This window comes from Gymnoscopelus braueri, assembly GCF_963280865.1.
Source record: "Gymnoscopelus braueri genome assembly, chromosome: 2".
Lineage (NCBI taxonomy): Eukaryota > Metazoa > Chordata > Actinopteri > Myctophiformes > Myctophidae > Gymnoscopelus > Gymnoscopelus braueri.
The window spans coordinates 54,810,911-54,833,343 of NC_137604.1; the positions used below are offsets into that span (position 1 = coordinate 54,810,911).

The 22,433-nt window shown below is 41.3% G+C and overlaps 2 protein-coding genes across 3 annotated transcripts in view; both read left to right on the forward strand.

Annotated features, from left to right (window-relative positions):
* The window catches only part of abcc10 (ATP-binding cassette, sub-family C (CFTR/MRP), member 10), a 29,943-nt gene extending 25,405 nt beyond the window's left edge, over positions 1–4,538 (forward strand). For both annotated transcript variants that reach the window (XM_080416384.1, XM_080416385.1), the window contains 4 exons: positions 893–1,038; positions 1,571–1,668; positions 2,679–2,791; positions 4,089–4,538. In XM_080416384.1, the coding sequence (XP_080272510.1) occupies positions 893–1,038; positions 1,571–1,668; positions 2,679–2,791; positions 4,089–4,224 (493 nt within the window). In that variant the 3' untranslated portion in view covers positions 4,225–4,538. The remainder of the gene's footprint in view (positions 1–892; positions 1,039–1,570; positions 1,669–2,678; positions 2,792–4,088) is intronic.
* A 2,461-nt stretch (positions 4,539–6,999) lies between these two features.
* Positions 7,000–20,516, forward strand: LOC308102250 (uncharacterized protein). The gene is made up of 6 exons (XM_080451874.1): positions 7,000–7,129; positions 9,413–9,466; positions 10,086–10,206; positions 12,323–12,492; positions 13,478–15,641; positions 17,421–20,516. Exons 2-6 carry the CDS (start codon positions 9,464–9,466, stop codon positions 19,655–19,657), a joined length of 4,695 nt encoding a protein of 1,564 aa, XP_080308000.1. The 5' UTR covers positions 7,000–7,129; positions 9,413–9,463; the 3' UTR covers positions 19,658–20,516.
* The last annotated feature ends 1,917 nt before the right edge of the window (positions 20,517–22,433 follow it).

Here is a 22,433-nt window from a genome sequence, read left to right on the forward strand (position 1 = left end):
GCGGACGGGCCCCGCTGGGGCGCTGCCTCCAAGCACCGCACGTGCTCCCAGATCCATTGGACTCGCGAGAGGATCACTGACTGGCCCCCGAAGAAACTTGCCTCAAAATCGTCCAAACGAGACTCGACCCGGGACAGGGAGTCCAGAGCCTCTGCCAGGCACTGCTGCTGGTATTCGTAGACTCCAGTCCCCGAACCACACTCCGCTGGGTCCATAATAATGGCCGGTTTGTACTGTCACACTGCAGAGGGAATCAAACAACAACAAAGGTCTTTGAACACAGGGCAAATACAGAAACACAGGAGCTCACGGCGACGTGGCAAACATTTACAAACCAGAACAGAACTAGCAAGGGAAGTCTATTTAAGAAGCAACGGCAGTCATTTGGCCAACAGCTCACAGCTGGGCACCCGGGTGGATTCAGTCTCTCAATCAAGGACACACTGGGGGGGGGGAGGCAGAGAGCGGTAGTAACGGGGAAAGGGCAGGGGACAGACCCAGGGTGTGACAGTTACAGGGTAATGCGAATATGCCCATATATATATATATACAGTACATATACATGCATGTATATGATACGTAAAGTATATCGTCTCTGTCGGGTGGAAACCACTAATTCAAAAGATGCAAAAGTAGCAGATCTACAAGCTCGAAACGCGTCGCTTTGCGCCTCGTTTCGAGCTTGTGGATCTGCTACTACTGTGTGACAGTAAGAACATGGAGATAAGAGGTTTCTGCACAACAGCAGTGATATGTGCAGGTTATGAGCACGATAGACACACAGAATGTGTATAATATACAGCATTTTAATTGTATGTACCAATAACTTGTCAATGAGTGTGACAGGGATTATACGATATTAATTGCTGTGTGCTGTTTGCTTCCCCTACAGGTCCAAGCTGGCAATCATCCCCCAGGATCCCTTTCTGTTCAGCGGTAGTGTGAGGGAGAATATGGACCCCAGCGGGCAGCATGCGGACCAGAGCCTGCTGGACGCCCTGGACCAGTGTTACCTCAGACCTGTGGTCGACAGGATGGGTGAGAGAGATGGGAGAGGCGTGGTGGGATGAGAGCAGAGGTTAAAGGGCATACTGAAGGAGACGAGATAAGAGTAAAGTAGGGAGTTTGGGGTTTAGCCATCTGGGTGAAAGTGTTGTCATACAGTTCACTGAGCCCTGGCAGTTTAGTCTGGCCATGCCATGACATGCCATGGGCAAAGTTCCCCTCTGCCTGTGGCTTAGAATACAAATTTAATATTTTACAACATCTCCTGCGAAAACGAGTCCAACTGGTTTTGGCTTTTATTTGAGATAGACAGACAGATCCTTATTTATCCTGTGAGGGAAATTCAGCTATCATAGCAGCTTTAACTTGGTGAGATCAGTATTACCAAGTGTGCTGTCCTTGGCATGTCCTTATGCATCACTGTATCTCTAAGACTGAATAGAGAAACCTTTTTTATTAATGCCATACTAAATGTGAACATATCATGCATTATTAAAATATGAACACATAAAAACTGTGTGTGTGTGTGTGTGTGTGTGTGTGTGTGTGTGTGTGTCTGTCTCAGGTGGTCTGGATGCTGAGGTAGGAGAGAAGGGGAAGATGTTCTCTCTGGGTCAGAGACAGCTGCTGTGTCTCGCCAGGGCTCTGCTGACCCAGGCCAATGTAAGAACTACATAGATAACAACTCTGAACTGATAGCTGTGAAATGTTGACCTCAGTGCTTTCATTTGTTTGATTTTAATAACTGCTAAATTGCCAGAAACACATATGAAGGAACAGGAAGCAAGTATGGAACCGTCTTGAAACCTGGGACTACAGTTATGCACAGAGCCTATATACAGTATAGTAAATAAGCTGTTTTTGTATGAAGACTTGGTGATACATCAGCTCACTGAAAAATGCCTTCTTACCATTCATTGACACTAACAGATGCCTCTAGCCACATTAAAAGATCTAGCTCAAACCTAATTGCATCCACATTTGTTCCACAACTAAAAAAACAAACATGTTGAGGGTCCTCAAAGCATCTTTCTAGGGGGCACGGTGGCGTAGTCGGTAGCGCTGTCGCCTCACAGATAGAAGGTCCTGGGTTGGATTCCCGCCGGGAACGCTGTGGGCGCTGGGGGGCGTGTTCTCTCCTCCGTGTCATCAGTGCCCATACCCTAGGTGGGGTTGGCAAAAGGGCCTTTCTGTGTGGAGTTTGCGTGTTCTCCCCGTGTCCCCGAGGGTAGGTACCCTCACAAATAACATGCAGTAGTCCTGATCTCTATACTGCCTCCCCCTGGTCAGCCGGGGCGCCTGATGGAGGGGAAAGGAACTGGTTGGAATAACTTGTTCCTTCCACACGCTACGTCCTACCGGGGAAACTCCCCCCTGTCAGTTGATAAGAAGCAGTCTGCTAACTCCTCATGCGTTGAAGGAAGCATGAGCTCAGTTCGGGGCTCTCCCCAGGCTGGCAGAGGGAGAGTAGCGCCCAGGATTACACATTTAGGCATTGGCACTGGGTGAAAAAAATAGGGTTACAAAATCGTGGGATAAAAATTTACTACTTTCTAGTAAAAAAAACTAAAAAACATATCCCAGTTCTAAAATGCCATAGTTCAACTTTCAATTGGTGTTCATGCTGTCATTACTACTCCATAACTGCTACAATACACATATCCTGTCTACAGGTTCTGTGTATTGATGAAGCCACGGCCAGCGTGGATCACAAGACTGATAAACTACTGCAGCAGACCATCAGAGAAAGGTTTCAGAACAAGACTGTTCTCACAATTGCTCACAGGTAATTATTAAGTACTTCTGATGAATATTGATATCTAAAATGTAACCATGGATTTAAGCTTATTACTATATTTTGATAATTAAGATCATTTGTTTGTACTGTCAATCAGTTTGTAAGAGCAGGCAATTCTTGGCATGGCTCCTCAGAGCCAAACCGTCTAGAAGAGGGTCTGTGTGTGTCTGTCTGTGTGTCCGGAGCTAATCTTGCAAACTGCAGGACTGATCAGTGCCAAATGTCTTGTGCACACTGCCAGTATAATACTCAGAAGTACCTCCATTATTATTATTTTTCACATATCGTCTCTGTCGGGTGGAAACCTCATATGTCCAAAACTGTTACTTTTCAGGATTCAAATTCAAAAGTAGCAGATCTGCAAGCTCACAACGTGTCGTTTCTTTTGATGCTTTTGTGTGACGCTGGAGTATGATCAAGTAGGACGTTAATTTACAAAAGAAACCCCACAAAAAGTTAGAATATGGAGACAGCAACGATATGTTTTATACTTTTTAATAAAACTTTTAATTTCAGAGTTATTTACTAGTGACCCATAAAAAAATGGTTTTCCGACCCCCATCGTCTGTGTGTAATTTAAGCTATATTACACGAGACGGTGTGCTTTATCGTGATTATTGGCACGACAGTGATGCGGTCAGGAACGAGGCGGAGCAGAGTTCTGCAAACATCACTGAAGTGCCAATAATCAAGGTAAAGCACAACCTCGAGTGTAATATTGCGATTATACAACAGTTGCCATCAAAATAAAACATATCAAAATGTATTCATATTGCGGGACATTTCTCTCTCAAAATAACAACCTTTCTGCGAGTGTTATCTGTGTTATCCTGGAAATACATGGGGTTCGTCTGACAGAGACAGACAGAGCCCCTGTTTACTCAGCCTCGTTAGACAACTTTTCTCAGACTGGACCACATAGAGAAACAAAACTTCATTGTTAGCTCAATCTCATTGTATTTAAGATATTCGATAGAGAAAAAAAAAACTAATGACAGATTTAGCCACTACGGCCGCAAACTTCCCATGCAAACTAGCCTAGTCACTTAGTCGGCTCTGCTCTGCCGAAACTGTCTCAGCACAGCTGATGTTTATATTTTGATTAGGTGTGCTGTCATGCTCGTTTGAGCACGGGTAGATAGCCTATCCAACCAAGCAGATTGCTTCTTCGGAACTACCTGTGTTGTAAAATTGGCAATGCACGTCAAGAATTCTTGAGCAAGTCATTCACCGTCACTCACACAACAATGAAATGTCCTTCCGTCCTTCCTTTTGGTGTCACCAGAATCAACACCATCATGGACTCTGACAGGGTGCTGGTGATGCATGCTGGGAAGGTGGTGGAGTTCGACACGCCCTCTGCTCTGTACCAGAGAGACAACTCTGTGTTCCACAGACTAGTTGATGGAAGAGCAGAATGACACCGTCACAGACTAGTTGATGGAAGAGCAGAGTGACACCGTGCGAAGACATTAGAAGGACATTTAGTTTTGAAGCATTATTTATTTCAGGAAAGAGTTTTTTTTCCCGGATGCCTGTGCTTTTGACCCGTTCCACATTTATACAGCTTAAGGACCATACCAGTCTAATTTGGACTTCTAGACACTAGCAGAGTTGGCTTCTTTTTTTTTTCTTTTTTTCTTCTTTTTTTTTTCTCTTTTTTTCTTTAGAGACGATACATTTTTACCCAATTTTTCTCCCCAATTTAGTCTTTATGCCATTTGATTCCTCCCCATACAAATTTCTGTGTTGTCGATGCCGTTGTATCCTACTGGCTCACCTGCCAGTGAGGAGCCCCCACCAGGATGACGTAGAGCCTTCGTCCTACTCCTCCCGCCCAACACTCCCTGCTGACAGGTGCCACCGCCCCAGCCCGTAGGAGTGCGTGCAATGATCAATATCACCCTCCTCCGTCCGGCTTTCCTCATGTGTTCGCATAGACGCCCGACAAAGCTGGATGCACCACGATGGATTCGAACCTACAACCCTGCCTGAGGGTGGGCAGGGACTTAACCACATGCGCCACCCGAGCGCCAGAGATGGCTTCTGTCTCCAAAACCTGTTGTGTACAATAAGTCTCTGCCTGCATTTATAAATGTCACTCACTGCCATTCATGTTGAAACGTTGAGGGAAATTATAATATGTATAATGGGTAATTCACTTCATTTGAAAATCACTATGCCGTTTATTTTATTTAAAATTACTGTATTACTATAATACAAGCAATTCAAAATGTGTGGAAATATTTATCCTTCCAAGTGCTGCAGTTTGAACTATATCTTTTAGGGCTACACACTGATTTCTGTAACATTCATCAAATAAGGCCAATAAGTCCTGACAATGGACAATGACGTGTAGTAACCCTGGTATGTTCCTTTACCTGGTAGACGTTTTTCTGCCATGTGGCACAATGAAGATGGGCTTGGCCCTAAACGTCCGTACATATTACGAATATTCCAATCATAAGTCATGACGTGCTGACTTTTTCATGCTTACAGTACATATAGTTTTGAAGTTCTAACATCCGTGCACTATACAAACAATACAGTATATTATACATTATGGCAGGGTTCGATTTGCTGGCAAGGATCTTTTTATTTTATTATTTTTTTCACTTCACGTAGATCTACGCGATTGGCACGTGGCGGCTTTAAAGCGGTTCGCGTAGATCTACGTGATTGGCAGTCAATGTGTTAAAAAAAAAAATTTTTATTGGTGGCTTTGGATGAAACATTGGTGGCTATAGCCACCGAAGCCCCCGCGTAACGACGCCCCTGCATGCTTCTGGTCAGACTGAATTAGTTCTTGAAATGCTCTACGCTACACACTGTTACAGGATCAGATTATATTCCTTCTGTTAATGGTAACACTTTGAACTGTGTGTGCATGATGGACTGATCTTAGGTTAGTTTTGAATACGTCCGTTTTGAGCCGGGACACCGATGGGAGGGAAAGAGGTCAGAATGGACTGTACTGCTTATTTTAAGTAGTCTGGTTAATTTTATAACCTGGACTTTATAGTATAATATAAATATATATATGTGAAAGGGATTTTGGCAATGAAGAAAGAGGAGGTGTTTTTTTTATAAGCAAAGGGAATATTTTTATACAAATAGAAATAATGGACAATCTGTCCAGAGCAAATTGTTTGCGCTGTGATGTCAATACTTAAGAAGTGAGATCTGTAGAGCGTACTGTTGGTCTAGAAACGCTGCAGTCATCACATCATGTTCTGGTGTGGTTGTGGTCTCCTGTTTTTTTGGTCTTTTGTTTTCCATAATGCACTTTATGATGTTGGTTATAATGTAATAATAAGTTCATTCATAAGTGTTTTATGAATAAATCTGATTTGATATACTGGCATACCTGGCATATGTTCACACAATTGCTGTTTTTGACATCCCGTCATACATAAAACATCATTATACACATATTCAATATACAGTATGTATCAATACATTATGGTTATTATGAGACTTAAGTGGTTTTATACATTCATACTAGAATTCTGAGCGTTCATTTAACTCAAATGTAACAAATGTAATCAAATGGACCCACAAGGATCCTCTTTCACCCATAAGGGTTTGGTTTCATTTGTACACTCAGGGATTCTTTTATGCAGGGTTTGCCTGCCACTTTGTCCTAACATAACATCAGAGTTACCAGTCAGTGCCTGTTTATGCAGGGATACAGCAGCCACATTCTTCTTCAGGTAGCAGTCATTGTGCCCTACCAGTCCTACCTTATAATCTCAATGACTGAATGACTCATCTGATTGAAGGGCGAATCCCTTGAACCACCCAAGGGTGGTGGTTCTCTTTAGGTGAGCATTTATGTAATATCGTCACTTTCACACACCTGTTTCTGTTGTTATAGGGAGTGCCGTGTTTGTTTATATTTAGTTTTTTTGTTTTATGTGGGTTCCTGAAATTTCAGTTTTTACTCTCCATGAACTTGGTGTGTGTTAGTATTTGTATGAAAAGTATACAGTAGGCCTACATAAATTCCAGGTATGTGTGTGCTTGGAGCTGGGGGGAATTGGGTCAATATATACAAATTCAGACTTGTGTGTGTGTGTGTGTGTGTGTGTGTGTGCGAGAACATAATGGGTGGGAACATGTGGGCGATGGAGGCGGGATGTTCAATGAGGAACCAGTTTGGCTGCTTCACACCACATGAGTATTTATCCTTTGACAGGCTCTCCTGGTAGGCAGTTCAGTTGCAGCTACAGAGCAAACAGCATGGACTGATAACACTGTGTTGCAACAGTCAGGAATAACACTGGCAGTGGCAACAAAATACCAAGCTACCTAATGGAACACACGGTAAGATTATTTAAATTTTACATTTGTTTTTAAACTCGGTGCCATGTGGTGCCAGGGTGTAGAGTTGGTATAGTTGTCAATTATACAAGTTGGCAGACTACGAGGTCATTATTGCTGCAGTATCGGTTAAGCCTCACAGACTGCAGTACTGTAGGTGACTTTATGTGCAGATTGTAAAACTGAGAGACATTTGTGATATGCATGGACAGTCGAGAACAAAACAAGCTTTGTGTCCACTTATTTTCAAAGAATGTTAAAAGGGCTTTTATTACCCTTAGGTATGTGCACTCACTGTGGCTGATCTACTCAATGTGTAATGTATAAACTTGTTATTGAGAGGGGAACTGTCTGACCTGCTTTCTTGACACAGTATGCCAGAGTGTTGCATGCAAATGTGAATGCATATAAAGACAATTTATGTGGAATTGTGTGTTATTATCACGTCTTCATTGTGGATGCTACTAAAGTATAGCTTGAGCTGCTCACTGCTTGGAATGCACGGAATCAACTTATCCCAATCCACTTTTAGGTTCCTTACCGATTGTAGAATTACCATATAATGATGTATTAACGTGCAGCTTAAAGGGATAGTTCACCCCCGAAAAATATTTATTTTTCTATCGATTAGTCACCCCACGGAGACTTGAATTCATGGATATTGTTTTGTTTTTGTTGCATTCCTAAGCCAATAATTTGATGACCAGCAGACCGGTAGGAGATACAAAGGAGACTCTTGTGTCTCCTACCGGAACAGCTGCCGGTCATCAAATTATTGGCTTAGGAATGCAACCAAATCAAAAAAATATCCATGAATTCCAAGTCACCATGCATAATCGATAGGAAAAAAGTCATTTTGGGGGTGAACTATCCCTTTAAAACAGTGCTGTGTGAGATCTACTTAAACTGAAGGGATTTTCACACTGCAGTGTGAGTTTGAATGGCATTTACAAGTGTTTTGCACATGATTGCACCTCACCTTTGTGCAGCGCGTAGTTAAATCTAGTTAATGATAAGACTTGTGACAATAAACTTTCCAGCTGATTACTCAGCTGCTATCACTGAATGCATTGGCATTGTGAACAGTTTCTATACTAGAAAGTGGTGGGCGTGGTTGCCATGATTTTTACACGCACGCACACACACACACACACACACACACACACACACACACACACACACACACACACACACACACACACACACACACACACACACACACACACACACACACACACACATTCATCAAATTGTGCTCCCAGTTTTAATGTGTTCATATTTTAATACTGTATGATATGTTCACAGTTAGTATGGCATAAAAACATATTCTCTATTCAGTCTTAGAGATACAGGGACGCATAATGCCAAGCACAGCAGACAGACAGACAGACACACGCAAAGGGAAACGCCCAACAACAGAACATTATTGTTTGTAACTGAAGACAAACCTGTTCCTTGTTTTCCCACGTGCCCTGAGGACATAACTAGAATACCTTAAGGCGCACCTGTTCTGGGTTAGGTTATGTGGGTTTCACTCACTTTCCTATTTGCATGTGCAAATTGGCCCTCAGGCACCAGAACTCGTGTGGTTCCAGAAATCTTTCCTTTTGGCATGTCTCTCATATCACCTGATGTCTTTTAGATAGATACCAGTGGTGGAAGAAGTACTCAGATTGTTTTACTTAAGTAAAAGTAGCAATACCACAATACGAAACGACGGAAGTACTCAATATGATTGGACCATTTCACAATTTTCCCCAAAATTTCAAATCTGCAAGCTCACATGCAATGCTGTGTGAGCTGCTAAATGACTTGTAGATCAGCTATTTTCGTATAGCCTAAGTATAAAATACAATACAACAATTTGTAATGACGATCTAAATATACAAAGGAAAGTAAACAATATTTGCCTCTGAGATGTAGTGGAGTATTGAAAAATGGAAGTACCTTAAAACGGTGCTTGAGTAAATGTACTTAGTTACTTTCCACCACTGTTACTAAATACAGGAAATATCAGGAGAACATCCCTAATGTTGAGCTGCACCTACTTTTGCACAATTCAAGGCGCAATTAAAGTTAATGTAGTCCATTTATGTCAGTTGAATGCAGGTGAAAACAATAACTGCTTGATCATTTTAATTGACAAAGCAAGGTGATCTTTGGAGCGTTTTATACGCACAGTATAAGCATTAATGTCAAGATTATTTTCATACGGCTAAATTTTGTCCTACATGTTGTAGAATACCTGTTGATTAAATGTTTAATTATTTTCATTTTCTTCTGTAGGTTTAATACAGAGTGACTATTCATTACTTCTGTGCCATCTTCACAAGAATCATGGTATGAAACAGTGACTTTTTTTCCCTATTGTTCAGACGTTTATAATTGGATTCCTATATTGCAAGACAAATTTGGATTAAGCGCTTAAAGGAGTAGTTCACCTGAAGATGTACTTAATCTACTATCAATTACACACCCCATGAAGCCTTGAATTCATGGAGATTTTTTTTTTGTCGCATTCCTGAGCCAATAATTTGATGACCGGGTCATCGGTCACTAGGAGACTCAGGAGGAGACTCTTTGAGTCTCTTACCAGAGACTCCACCGGTCATCAAATTGTTAGCTCAGGAATGCGACAAAAACAAAAAAATCTCCATGAATTCAAGGCTTCATGGGGTGTGTAATTGATAGAAAATATTTTTGGGGGGGCGAACTACTCCTTTAAGCCCTATACTTTGCGGTATGACGAATAGCGAAAATAGCCGATCTACAGGCTCACAATTCCTTGCATCGTGACGTGCCGTGAGCTTGAATGTATGCTAATTTTGAAACATGTGAAACATCTTTTAAATGTTCACCTATATAATGACAACGAGCAGCACTTTTCAGGACGGGTACATTCTGTCATACTGTAAGTGAGGCTATCATAAATCATGCTGTCAAATGTGTTTCCTTTAAGCCTACGCACCGGAGGGGGCGGAGCCTGTCTGATGGGCTGACCCTGGAGGAATCTGACAGCGGAGGTTTGGTCATCTCCAGCATCAGTGACGACTCCTCAGCCGCTCAGGGCCTCCAGGAAGGTAATGGCACTTTTACTGGAAGCAGTTGTTTACAGGTATTCTAGAGCAGTGGTTCTCAACCTGTGGATCTGGACCCCCAGGGGGGTCCCCACATGCTTTAAGGGGGGTCCCCAGATGACAGTGAAGTGACAATTTAAAGACTTTTAAGTTTAAAAAAAGAAAGAAAGCAAAGAATAAGACCATTACTGCATCAAGATTTCCTGCAAAGTCTTTACTGCAAAGATTTGAGTTACAAATGTTCGCTTTAGAAATATATATATTCAAAGAGAAAATAGCAGATCTACAAGCCCGTGAGCTTGTTATATCTGCTATTTTTGAATAGCCAAAGAATAAGATAATGGTTAAAGTGGTTAAAATAAAAAATGACAGATGCTTTCCTGGTCTTAATGGGTCAAAAGCTAAGCCAGAGCTGAATCTATTCAAAACTGGTTTTAGAATCTGATCAAAACTTTGATTGTTGACTTTATGAATCACACACCGTTGGACAAAACAAACTCTCCTGGCAGCTTGACACATGCATGCTTTGCATTTCACTACCATGACAGAGAAGTACAGTGTCTCTAGGGCCCACACTTGAAAATCTTGAAAGCGTTGTGAATTCGTCTGCCGTGTTAATAAGTACAGCAGTCAGATGGGTGGGCCGCGTGCATTTTCAGAGCATGTTTGTTTTAATGATTAATCAATTGATTGTGTTCCATCTTGGATCAGTGGAACTTTGGGTTTCCACAGGCCCCACACCACACCACACCACACCACACCACACCACACCACACCACACCGCCTACTTGTGCCGCCGTTTCCACAGCAATGACCTGGGCTTAGTGGTGTCAAAGGGGTCTGAATCGGGTGCCTATTTTGGCACCACTCCAGAGCAGGTCTGAGCTAGGCCAAACGGGACCAAACACTTCATAATGACTGATCACTCACTGACTTTTTATTTAGACCAGGATCATAATTGTAATACATTATAATACTTTATATTGTATTATAATCACAGTTATAATCTATTATAGTGTATTATAATTATCATAGTTGTAATACATTATAGTAATTTATATTGTATTATAATCACAGTTATAATCTATTATAATGTATTATAATTATCATAGTTGTAATACCTTATAATAATGTATATTGTATTATAATCACAGTTTTTAAGGGTCCATTTGGTTCTTACCGATAGCTGGAGTACTCCTGCACAGGTGATTTGCATTTGTATACAGGACAGTTACCACTCATCTACAATACATTGTTACTTAGGCAAGAAGCAATATGCCACCTTTGTTCTTACATTACAAAGGAGTGTCAAAGGGGCTGTCGATTCCCTCCGGGAGAGGAGAGGAGGGGGGCACTGCGAGGGGGTACTTTATTGTAATAGAACGGTTGATATTTTCACGCAGTGTGGTGTGGTGTAGTGTCATGTGGTGTGGTGTGGTGCTTAAGCTGCAGTGGAAAAAATACAGCAGTGTATACTTTAAGTTCCTATTCATCGGTATCACAATGAAAACTAATTTTCCAAGGTTTTTAAGAAAAAAATACCATGACATTTATATTTACAAAAATCTTAAGTGTTTTGCCAATGATTTGGCACAGGTTGGGAATGGCTGCTCTAGAACAGTTGGTCTCAACCTTTTCAGGCCGTGAACCCCCAAAATAATCATAATATGTGAACTAGGGACCCCCCCTCCCCTCTACCCCACCCTGATAAGCACTTGGAGTGTAGGAGTTGAGGCATTCCATTTAGTTTGACTCGGTTCCACTCAGTTTTTCAAAAAAAATGCCTCTTTCTTATATTCTTTGACAATTTGGCCAATGTTCGCTTTAGAAGATCTACAAGCTCATAGTGTGGCACTCGGTGCCGCACTATGATCTTGTATATCTGCTATTTTTGAATAGCCAAAGAAATCTAAAATGACACAGATGCGTTCCCGGATTTAATTGGTTAATAGAGGCTCTTTATCAGAGCTACTCAGTGAGAAAATGCCTCAAGCAGCTAGGCAATCTTTTGCTACAAGGTTTTACAAGGTTTCTGGCAGCCACACATGTTAGTTGTCTGCGATGGCTGCTTTGTGGTTTTCATCTGATTAAACTAATCAATGTGCTTTTGTTTTTGCAGGGGATGAAATCGTGGGGGCTTCCATAGATTTTGAACAACTGTCCAAGGAGGATGTGTTGAAATTGCTCAATCTGATGGAGCCATTTAATGACAAGATCCAAGTTCTCACAAAGAGTAACTTTAGCAAGAGCCTTGGGAACCTGGATAAATGCATCAAAGGTCCAGAGGAGGTTGGTACATTACATCTGAATCTACTCAGATGTTTGGATTGTAAAGTCTTCTTCTGTATCATCGCTGCCAGGCAGAAACCTTGTATCTCCATATTTCGACTGTTTAATGTTTTAATGCTTTACTTTGTTAAATGACAGTGTCAGGCAAAAGTTGCGGAAATAGCCGATCGACAAGCTCACAACGTGTCGCGACGCGTTGTGAGCTTGTAGATCGGATATTTACGTTATTTTGGAAACATTTGGAATATTTTTGCCTATGATAACATGCCAAAAATAGGGACCCCAGGTTCAACGTGGTTTAATGTGTCTGCGACGATATAGATGGGATGTTTTGGTTCATGTAAATGTGCAATAGCTGATAGTTGAATAGATTAGTAAACAGAAACGAACATGAATGTTAATGTAAGAGTGAATTAATATTTACATTAGAGCAGGGGTCTTCAACGTTTTTCAGGCCAAGGACCCCTTAGCTGAGAGAGAGATGAAGCAGGGACCCCCCAACTACATGTTGTATAAAATGGTGTTGCAGATTAAACTTTTTCATAGATTTCATAGATACTGGTAGTTAAGACTTGTTTGACAGCACTGTCATCAGTGAATGTTGGATTCATGTATATTTTCATATATTTAACCACTTGAACCGTCCATACTTGGTACACTTGACCTTTCACTCTGTACTTGGTCTGCTCTTTTTTCCCTCTACACCAAACCTCTTTGCCAAAAATAGCAGATCTACGAGCTTACAACGCCTCGCACGAGGCGTTGTAAGCTTGTAGATCTGCTATTTTTGGCAGATCTAAAGTTATTTAGGGATGCTAGGGTTCAAGTGATTAATGGATTTTTTTTATCCTATCAAAAAAAGATTTGGTGGCCCCTCTGTAGTAACTCTGAGGACCCCCTAGGGGTCCCCGGACCCCCTGTTGAAGACCCCTGCATTAGAGTGTAATCCAACAAGCTTTGCTAAGCAGTCACCTGTCTTTCCCAGATGCTGAAGGATTCTTACAACAAACTCTACAATGCCAAAATCAAAAAGTTCATGAAGGCCGACTCCCCGAACGCCGAGGGAGCATCAGTTGGAGCCGAGGGAACCCCGCCACATCTTCCCAAGACCAGCTTAAAAGACGACACCGAAATGCCTCGATTAGGAGTGGATTTTGGGGTTCTAAAAACAAAGACGCCAAAATTAAGGGTACCAGATATCGGTGTCAAAGCCGAGACTCCTGCCTCAATGACGCCTGAATCTCCCAGTGGAGAACTCGCACTGCCCGATGCCAATCTGAGTGCACCGAACCTATCGATACCTCAAGGCTTAAATGGAGCATTAGACGGTGATCTTTCAGGAAGCAACCTGAATCTTCCATTATCAAGCCTGGGCTTGAAAGCTCCCACTGATGATGTAGGTATTCAGGTACCACATTTGAACATAGATGAAAGTCATTCAGATCTAAATGGTCCAGATATCCAACTATCTGGGACATTACCAGAGGGCCCGGAGCTAGATGCCAAAGCTGGTGTAAAACTGCCAAACGCAGGGGGTCCAGGAGTTGATTTGACAATGCCAGCAGATGTTGAAATACCTCAAATAATTGGACTGGAGAATTCTGTGGAAGTTGATGCAGCTTTGCCTAAAGTTGATGTAAATCTGCCAGGTGTAGACCGTAGAACACCAGAGCTTAAATTACAGTCGCATAAAATCAGAGTAAAGTCTTCCAAGAGACTCAGAAACCCTGTCCTAAATGTGGATGATCCCTCAGGCTACGTGGAACTGCCTAAGGTTGACGTAGGCTCCCCTGATCTTGACGTGTCTGTACCACAGATGAATGTACCAGATTGTAAACTTCCCAGTTTTAAAGGCCCTGATCTCGGTGACATGCCTTCAGGCGAACTCAATGTGCCATTTAACAAACCACAGATTGACCTTAAAGTTCCTGATTTAGATTTAGATGCTCCTTCTGGTCATTTTAAGCTGCCTAAATTTGGGCTGTCTGGCAGTAGACCAGATCTTAACATTGATGCTGATGTAAAAACACCCAGGCTTAGTCTCAAAACTCCCAAGATTGACGTCCCTGATGTTAATCTACCCAAAGTGGACCTAAGGGTACCTGACTTAGACATTGACACTCCAGAGGCTGACATCAAAGCACCATCAGGCAAATTCAAGATGCCCAAATTCAAGATGCCCAGCTTGGACCTTTCAGACCATCAAGGCCCAGAAATTAATGGTGATTATGAGATAAAGACCCCAGCCATTGATCTGTCAGCGCCCAAGTTTAATGGTGAAATCAGTTCCCCATATATGAATTTGCCTGATCTTGATCTCAAAGGTCCCAAGCTAGATCCCAATGTTCCTTCTGGTAAACTTAAAATTCCCAAACTTAAACTGTTTGGCACATTACCAAAGAAGAAAGATTTGAAAATCAATGCTGATGCAAAAACGCCAACCCTAAATGTGAAAGGGTTAGAATCACCTGATTTGAACTTATCAAACACAGATCTCAAACCTCCGAAAGTAGAAGGGAAATTCAAAATGCCCAAACTTAAAATGCCCAATTTTGACATTTCAGGTCAGAAAGGGCTAAATCTTGACATAGATGGAGATCTAGATGGACCAGATTTAAGGCTGCCATCGGGTAATCTTAATCTAGATCCAACAAAGCCAGAGATGGGCATTAATGCACCAGAATTCAACCTAAAAACTCCAAAGACAGAGCTGAACATGCCTGATGTTGATATAGGAAGTCCATCAGGTCAATTCAAAATGCCAAGTTTAAAAATGCCCGATTTTGGGCTGAATAGTAGTGAACTAAAGACCCCAGAGTTGAATTTGCCTGAGATGGACCTGAAACCCCCCAAGCTTGACCTTAAAGCTCCAAAGATCAACAGTGATATTGATGCCCCAGGCTTAAACCTACCTAACACTGACCTCAAGGCTCCCAAGTTAGATGTGAAATCTCCAGACATAAACATTGATTCACCCAAAATGAAATTCAAAATGCCCAAGTTTAAAATGCCAAAATTGAGTCTACCAAGCCTTAAAGGGCCAGATGTGAACCTTGATGGTGATTTAGAAGGCCCAGATATAGATATCAATGTTCCCAATGTCAACCTTAAGGGCCCCAATGGTGATTTCAGCACAGGTTATTTCAAAGGTGTTGACCTTGATGGTGACTTAGAAGGCCCAGATGTAGATATAAATGCAAGTGGGCTTGAGATGCCTGACTTCAATTTTGCTGGCCCATCAGCAAAATTCAAAAAGCCACATTTCAAAATGCCAGATTTTGGTCTCTCTGGCCCAAAGTTGGAAGGCCCTGAATTGGATTTAAAATCACCTGATCTTGATTTATCAATACCTAAAGGGCCAGGTTTGGACATAAATACAGATATAAAAACACCAGGCCTAAGCCTTAAAGCTCCAAAGATAAGAGGATTGGACTTACCAAACATGGATCTCAGAGCTCCCAAACTTGATGTAAATACTCCAGATATTAACATTAGTTCGCCAAAAACAAAATTCAAAATGCCAAAATTGAAGATGCCCACTTTTACCCTTCCACGGATGAAAGGGCAAGGTGTTGACCTTGATGGTGACTTTGAAGGCCCAGATGTAGATATAAATGCTCCAAATGTAAATCTTAAAGGTCCCAAAGGTGGTTTTGAGATGCCTGACTTTGATTTTGGTGGCCCATCAGCCAAATTCAAAAAGCCAAATTTGAAAATGCCAGATTTTGGTCTCTCTGGGCCAAAGTTGGAAAGCCCTGAAATGGATTTAAAATCACCAGATCTTGATTTATCAATACCTAAAGGACCAGGTTTGGACATAAATACAGGTCTAAAAACACCAGACCTAAGCCTTAAAGCTCCAAAGATAAGAGGATTGGATTTACCAAACATGGATCTCAGAGCTCCCAAACTTGATGTAAATACTCCAGATATTAACATTAGTTCGCCAAAAACAAAATTCAAAATGCCAAAATTGAAGATGCCCACTTTTACCCTTCCACGGATAAAAGGGCAAGGTGTTGACCTTGATGGTGACTTTGAAGGCCCAGATGTAGATATAAATGCTCCAAATGTAAATCTTAAAGGTCCCAAAGGTGGTTTTGAGATGCCTGACTTTGATTTTGGTGGCCCATCAGCCAAATTCAAAAAGCCAAATTTGAAAATGCCAGATTTTGGTCTCTCTGGGCCAAAGTTGGAAAGCCCTGAAATGGATTTAAAATCACCAGATCTTGATTTATCGATACCTAAAGGACCAGGTTTGGACATAAATACAGGTCTAAAAACACCAGACCTAAGCCTTAAAGCTCCAAAGATAAGAGGATTGGATTTACCAAACATGGATCTCAGAGCTCCCAAACTTGATGTAAATACTCCAGATATTAACATTAGTTCACCAAAAACAAAACTCAAAATGCCAAAATTGAAGATGCCCACTTTTACCCTTCCACGGATAAAAGGGCAAGGTGTTGACCTTGATGGTGACTTTGAAGGCCCAGATGTAGATATAAATGCACCAAATGTAAATATTAAAGGTCCCAAAGGTGGGCTTGAGATGCCTGATTTAGATTTTAGTGGCCCATCAGCAAAATTCAAAAAGCCACATTTGAAAATGCCAGATTTTGGTCTCTCTGGCCCAAAGTTGAAAGGCCCTGAAATGGATTTAAAATCACCTGATCTTGATTTCTCAGTACCTAAAGGACCAGGTTTGGACATAAATACAGGTCTAAAAACACCAGACCTAAGCCTTAAAGCTCCAAAGATAAGGGGTGGGATTGGCACCCCTGGACTGGATTTACCAAACATGGATCTCAAACGTCCAACATTTGACACAAATACTCCAGATATTAACATTAGTTCACCAAAAACTAAATTCAAAATGCCAAAATTGAAGATGCCCACTTTTACCCTTCCACGGATAAAAGGGCAAGGTGTTGACCTTGATGGTGACTTTGAAGGCCCAGATGTAGATATAAATGCACCAAATGTAAATCTTAAAGGTCCCAAAAGTGGGCTTGAGATGCCTGACTTTAATTTTGGTGGCCCATCAGCAAAATTCAAAAAGCCACATTTGAAAATGCCAGATTTTGGTCTCTCTGGCCCAAAGTTGGAAGGCCCTGAAATAGATTTAAAATCACCAGATCTTGATTTATCAATACCTAAAGGACCAGGTTTGGACATAAATACAGGTCTAAAAACACCAGACCTAAGCCTTAAAGCTCCAAAGATAAGAGGTGGGTTTGACACCCCTGGGCTGGATTTACCAAACATGGATCTCAGAGCTCCCAAACTTGATGTAAATACTCCAGATATTAACATTAGTTCACCAAAAACAAAACTCAAAATGCCAAAATTGAAGATGCCCACCTTTACCCTTCCACGGATAAAAGGGCAAGGTGTTGACCTTGATGGTGACTTAGAAGGCCCAGATATAGGTATAAATGCACCAAATGTAAACCTTAAAGGTCCCAAAGGTGGGCTTGAGATGCCTGACTTTGATTTGGGTGGCCCATCAGCCAAATTCAAAAAGCCACATTTGAAAATGCCAGATTTTGGTCTCTCTGGCCCTAAGTTGAAAGGCCCTGAAATGGATTTAAAATCACCAGATCTTGATTTATCAATACCAAAAGGGCCACACCTAAGCCTTAAAGCACCAAAGATAAAAGGTCAGATTGACACCCCTGGGTTGGATTTACCGAACATGGATCTCAAAGCTCCAAAATTAGATGTAAGCACTCCAAACATGAACATTGGTTCTCCCAAAACAAAATTCAAAATGCCCAAACTGAAAATGCCTACATTTGATTTCTCGGGCCCAAAAGGCCCTGATGTCAACATAGATGGGGACCTTCAGGGTCCTGATTTAAATTTCCCAAATGTTGACATTGAGAATCCAAAGGGAAGGTTCAAAATGCCAAGTTTAGATATGCCAGACTGGAGTCTCTCTGGGCCCAAATTAAAAGCACCAGATATGTCAGGGGAATTGGACGCACCCAACTTGAACCTTAAAGCACCAAATGTAAGTGGCTCTATGGGTTCTCTAGACCTGCCATCAGTCAACACAGGGGCCTCTAAATTTGATGTGGACTCTCCAGATATAGACGTTGGTTCTCCCTCTTGGAAACTGAAAATGCCCAAAATGCCGACATTTGGCTTTCCTGGTGTAAAAAGTACAGATCTTGGAATGGAAGGTAACATAGAGGGGCCAGACATTACAATGTCATCGCCAAAAGCAGGAATTAGTGATCCTCAAATTGATACAGATTTGCAGGATAGAAAATTCAAACTTCCTTCCTTCAAAATGCCTCAATTTGGGAGCCCAGATCTTACTAGGACAGGATCTGATATTGACTTTGGTGCAACTATGAGAGCAGTAGATCTCAACATCTCTCCTCCAAATGCAAAAATGGATGTGAAAACACCAGACTTAAAGGGCAATGTTGTTGTTCCAAAGGTTCGCTCTCCAAAGGTTGACCTCAGCATGCCCAAAGCTAATGTCAGGAGTCCCCAGTATCATTTCAAAGCTCCGGAGCTTGACGTTGATATTCCCTCATTAAAATACTCTGGGTCTTCCCATAAAAATCGGAGGTCTGACATCACAGGAGCAAATATGAAGACGCCTGTTCTGGACATAGATGCTGATGTGAAACTGCGTCACACTGACAGAAAGTCTAGGAAGGCCAAAGCCAGGTCCAGCTACCCCCTTCTGGATTGTGACTTACCGAAAGTAGGTTCCAATATTGATTTGAAAGCTTCAGATCTCAATATTGACGATTTCACCGGAAAGGATCATATTCCTAGAGCCAGAGGTTCCAAGTTGGACCTCACTGCGGCTGGAGTGCAGAATGATCAAAGTGTCAAAGTAGCAGTCCCCCAGTTGCCAATACCAAAGCTTTACGAGCAGGGTCACCACAGATCAGCCACTGTCGGTGAAATTGACATGAAAAGGGTTAGGTCAAAGAAGCAGAGCACAAAACAAAAAGCAGCCGATGACACAGACGGATATTATGTCACTGTTTTCCCCAAGCAAGCGCATGACGGAAAGAAGTCGCACCGAAGATCTAACACACTTGGAAGGAATGACTTCCGTCCATCAAATGTGGATCTAGAAGTTCCAGATGATAATGACCTGAAAGGGTCAACATACTGGTTTTCCAAACTTATCTAGTGCACTGTTTCCCAAACAGTGGGTCGGGACCCGAGTCGCGAGTAAATGTCCCCCTTTTCTTCGTTTCCTACAATACTTTATTTAAAATATATTATTACGAAAAATGTCAAAAGGTTTAAAAAAATTAAAAAAAAACTTCATAAATAAAATCAAAAAATCGAATAATTTCCATTAAAGAAATCTGGTGAAAATATCAGATCCGCAAGCTTGCAACGCAGCGTGAGGCGATGCGTTGTGAGCTTGTAGATCTGATATTGTCACTAGTTTGGGACCCAGGCAAATGTAGCGGAATTCAGACCCCCTGCCATAAAGACTTTATTTTTAAAGGTTTATTTTAACCACTTAAACCCTATATGCTGTACTAGTTGACCGGTGTCCCTCAGGGCTCAATACTAGGCCCGCTAGTATTTCCCTCTACACCAACTTTCTTCACCCAAAAATTGCAGATTTACAAGGTCATTGCGTTAGGATCTTGTAGATCTGCTATTTTCTGAATGTTAACCCCAGAATACAGGGATGCTAGGGTTTAATTGGTTAATACAATGCTTATTTATTGTGACTCGTGATGCTGCTGTGGTTGTGTATTATCTTTCTATATTTTTATGAGCTATGTACAGCTAAATATGTCCTATTTGTTACAGAATAACACTCTTGCACTTATTTTATATGAGATAATATGCGAATGCATGTTTGTATACAATACATTTGATATACTGTAGCTGTGTGTTGGCTGTATATTCATTTTGTGAATTGAAGTGATATCCCAAGGTACCTTGCCTCAACATTTTTAAACAATATTAAATTGTCCTGTAAACAACAATCTTGTAAATCCTTTGTTAATAAAGATGCTATATTGCCATGAAGTCTCATTGTACAATCAATGTGGATCATTGAAAGCATCCATCAGTCGTGGTACACAAAATATTGGAATCGATATTTGTAGTGTGTGTGTGTGTGTGTGTGTGTGTGTGTGTGTGTGTGTGTGTGTGCGTGTGTGTGTGTGTGTGTGTGTGTGTGTGTGTGTGTGTGTGTGTGTGTGTGTGTGTGTGTGTGTGTGTGTGTGTGTGTGTGTGTGTGTGTGTTATCAGAGCCTAGACAGTATGTATGTACAAATATCAAAATTTGAATAAATAATAATCAGTTAATACTGGCTGTCCTCATGACCTGTCCTCCTGTAACGCCTCAATTTACCTTTGGGGATTAATAAAGTATATCGTATCTCATCTCATCCCAAGAGCTGAACTAAAGGTGTGGTGGCCCATAGAGTCCCCTCATACCCGACAGTTGACCCTGTACAGAGACAGACCCAGCGCATGGCAGAGCTGGAGAACCTGGATACCACTTGTGTTTTTCAGTTTGTTAAAATTGTGTCTAGGCTAGCAGTCAGGGAGATGAATGCCCCTGGGGATTTTTGTGTTATCCTTTTAGCATAACCTTTGACTGAACTACCTGTACATCTTGTTAATAAAGTGTTCAATCAATGCATCAATCAATCAATGCAGGTCGATCCAGGTACAGGTATGCAGCATCGGCTTTCTGTCCAGTCTTAGCATTTAGGTCCCCACGCTCACTAAAACATCTCCCAGGGTTTTATAAAATGGTTTATCTCTCCCTCTAAGAACAGCAGCACACAATAAGTAGACATGTTGGTCAGCACAAATGATTTCTTTGTTAATTATTTTGCCAAATACTGTATAGGATTAGGATTCTGCATTTTTAATAGTTTCAAGAGTGGGTTAGTTCTGAATCCTGAGTCCATCTGTGTGAGTGAGGTTTTTTTGTTGATGGCATAACCTCAGTGAACTGTAATAGTGCAGCAGTTAAGCAAACCAATTGTGCATTTTAGGAAAGAAGCATGAAACTTTCAGCATATCATCTACATACCCCAAGGTTTGATTTCAGACGTGGAAGCACTTTCAGATTGACCTCTGGTGACCTTGAGTGGTCATTGACCTCAGAATTGCATTTTTGGCACTTTTTGCCCCATTTTTCTCCATTATAATAATATATGCTTGTTGAAATGTCAGTTTTGTTCTAATAAATGAAAAATGAAACCTAATAGTCACTCTACAGAAATGGTGATTATTACTATTATGATAGTTCTGTTATGACATTGTTATAACATTAAAAACATCTAGGAGAGAGAGAGCAGCAGTAAAATAAAGAAAAACAAGAAAGAAAGTTCTAATGCAATCAAAGTGCAATATAGGTACAATGCTATTCAAAGGTGCTATTCATCTCATGTTGGTTTTGGGGGCAGTATATGGTGAGCGTTCAGGGTTCTAGTGAGAAGATAAGCTCATATATGGAAGGTATTGTGCTTTTTATGAAAGAAGCATGAGACTTCCTACAGTGTTTCTATATGTCATGAAGTCTGTTTTCAGACGTGGAAGCATTTCTCAATTGACCTCTGAGACTTGTCAGAGGCTGTACACATTTTGGGCTGTCAAACCCATGTTAAAACCAGAAATGTTGTTTCCTGTAAACCTTTATGATTAAAATGTCATATATAGGCTTAGCAGATGAGTTTAAGCTTGATTCCTAAAAGTTGCATATTGGGCAATTTGAGTAATAAGCATAATCAGCTAATTTATCACTTAATGAGCAAATTACCTGGAAATAGCTAACATTTTGCGGCTAACATTTTGCGTCCAGTTAACTTAGAAAGGTGACTTAAGAGTCAAAGCCCATGTTTGTGATGTGCAGAAATTCATCTATTATCATGGTGAAGTCATGCAACCTTTCCTCATTTGCACAATTTGCATAAAGTATGTAA

Bases quoted from the DNA above. Each gene is read 5' to 3' on its own strand.
- LOC308102250 (XM_080451874.1), top strand. The intron at 10,207-12,322 runs GTAATGGCACTT...TTGTTTTTGCAG, and splicing joins CGCTCAGGGCCTCCAGGAAG to GGGATGAAATCGTGGGGGCT. The intron at 15,642-17,420 runs GTGTTGACCTTG...TAAAAGGGCAAG, and splicing joins CAGCACAGGTTATTTCAAAG to GTGTTGACCTTGATGGTGAC.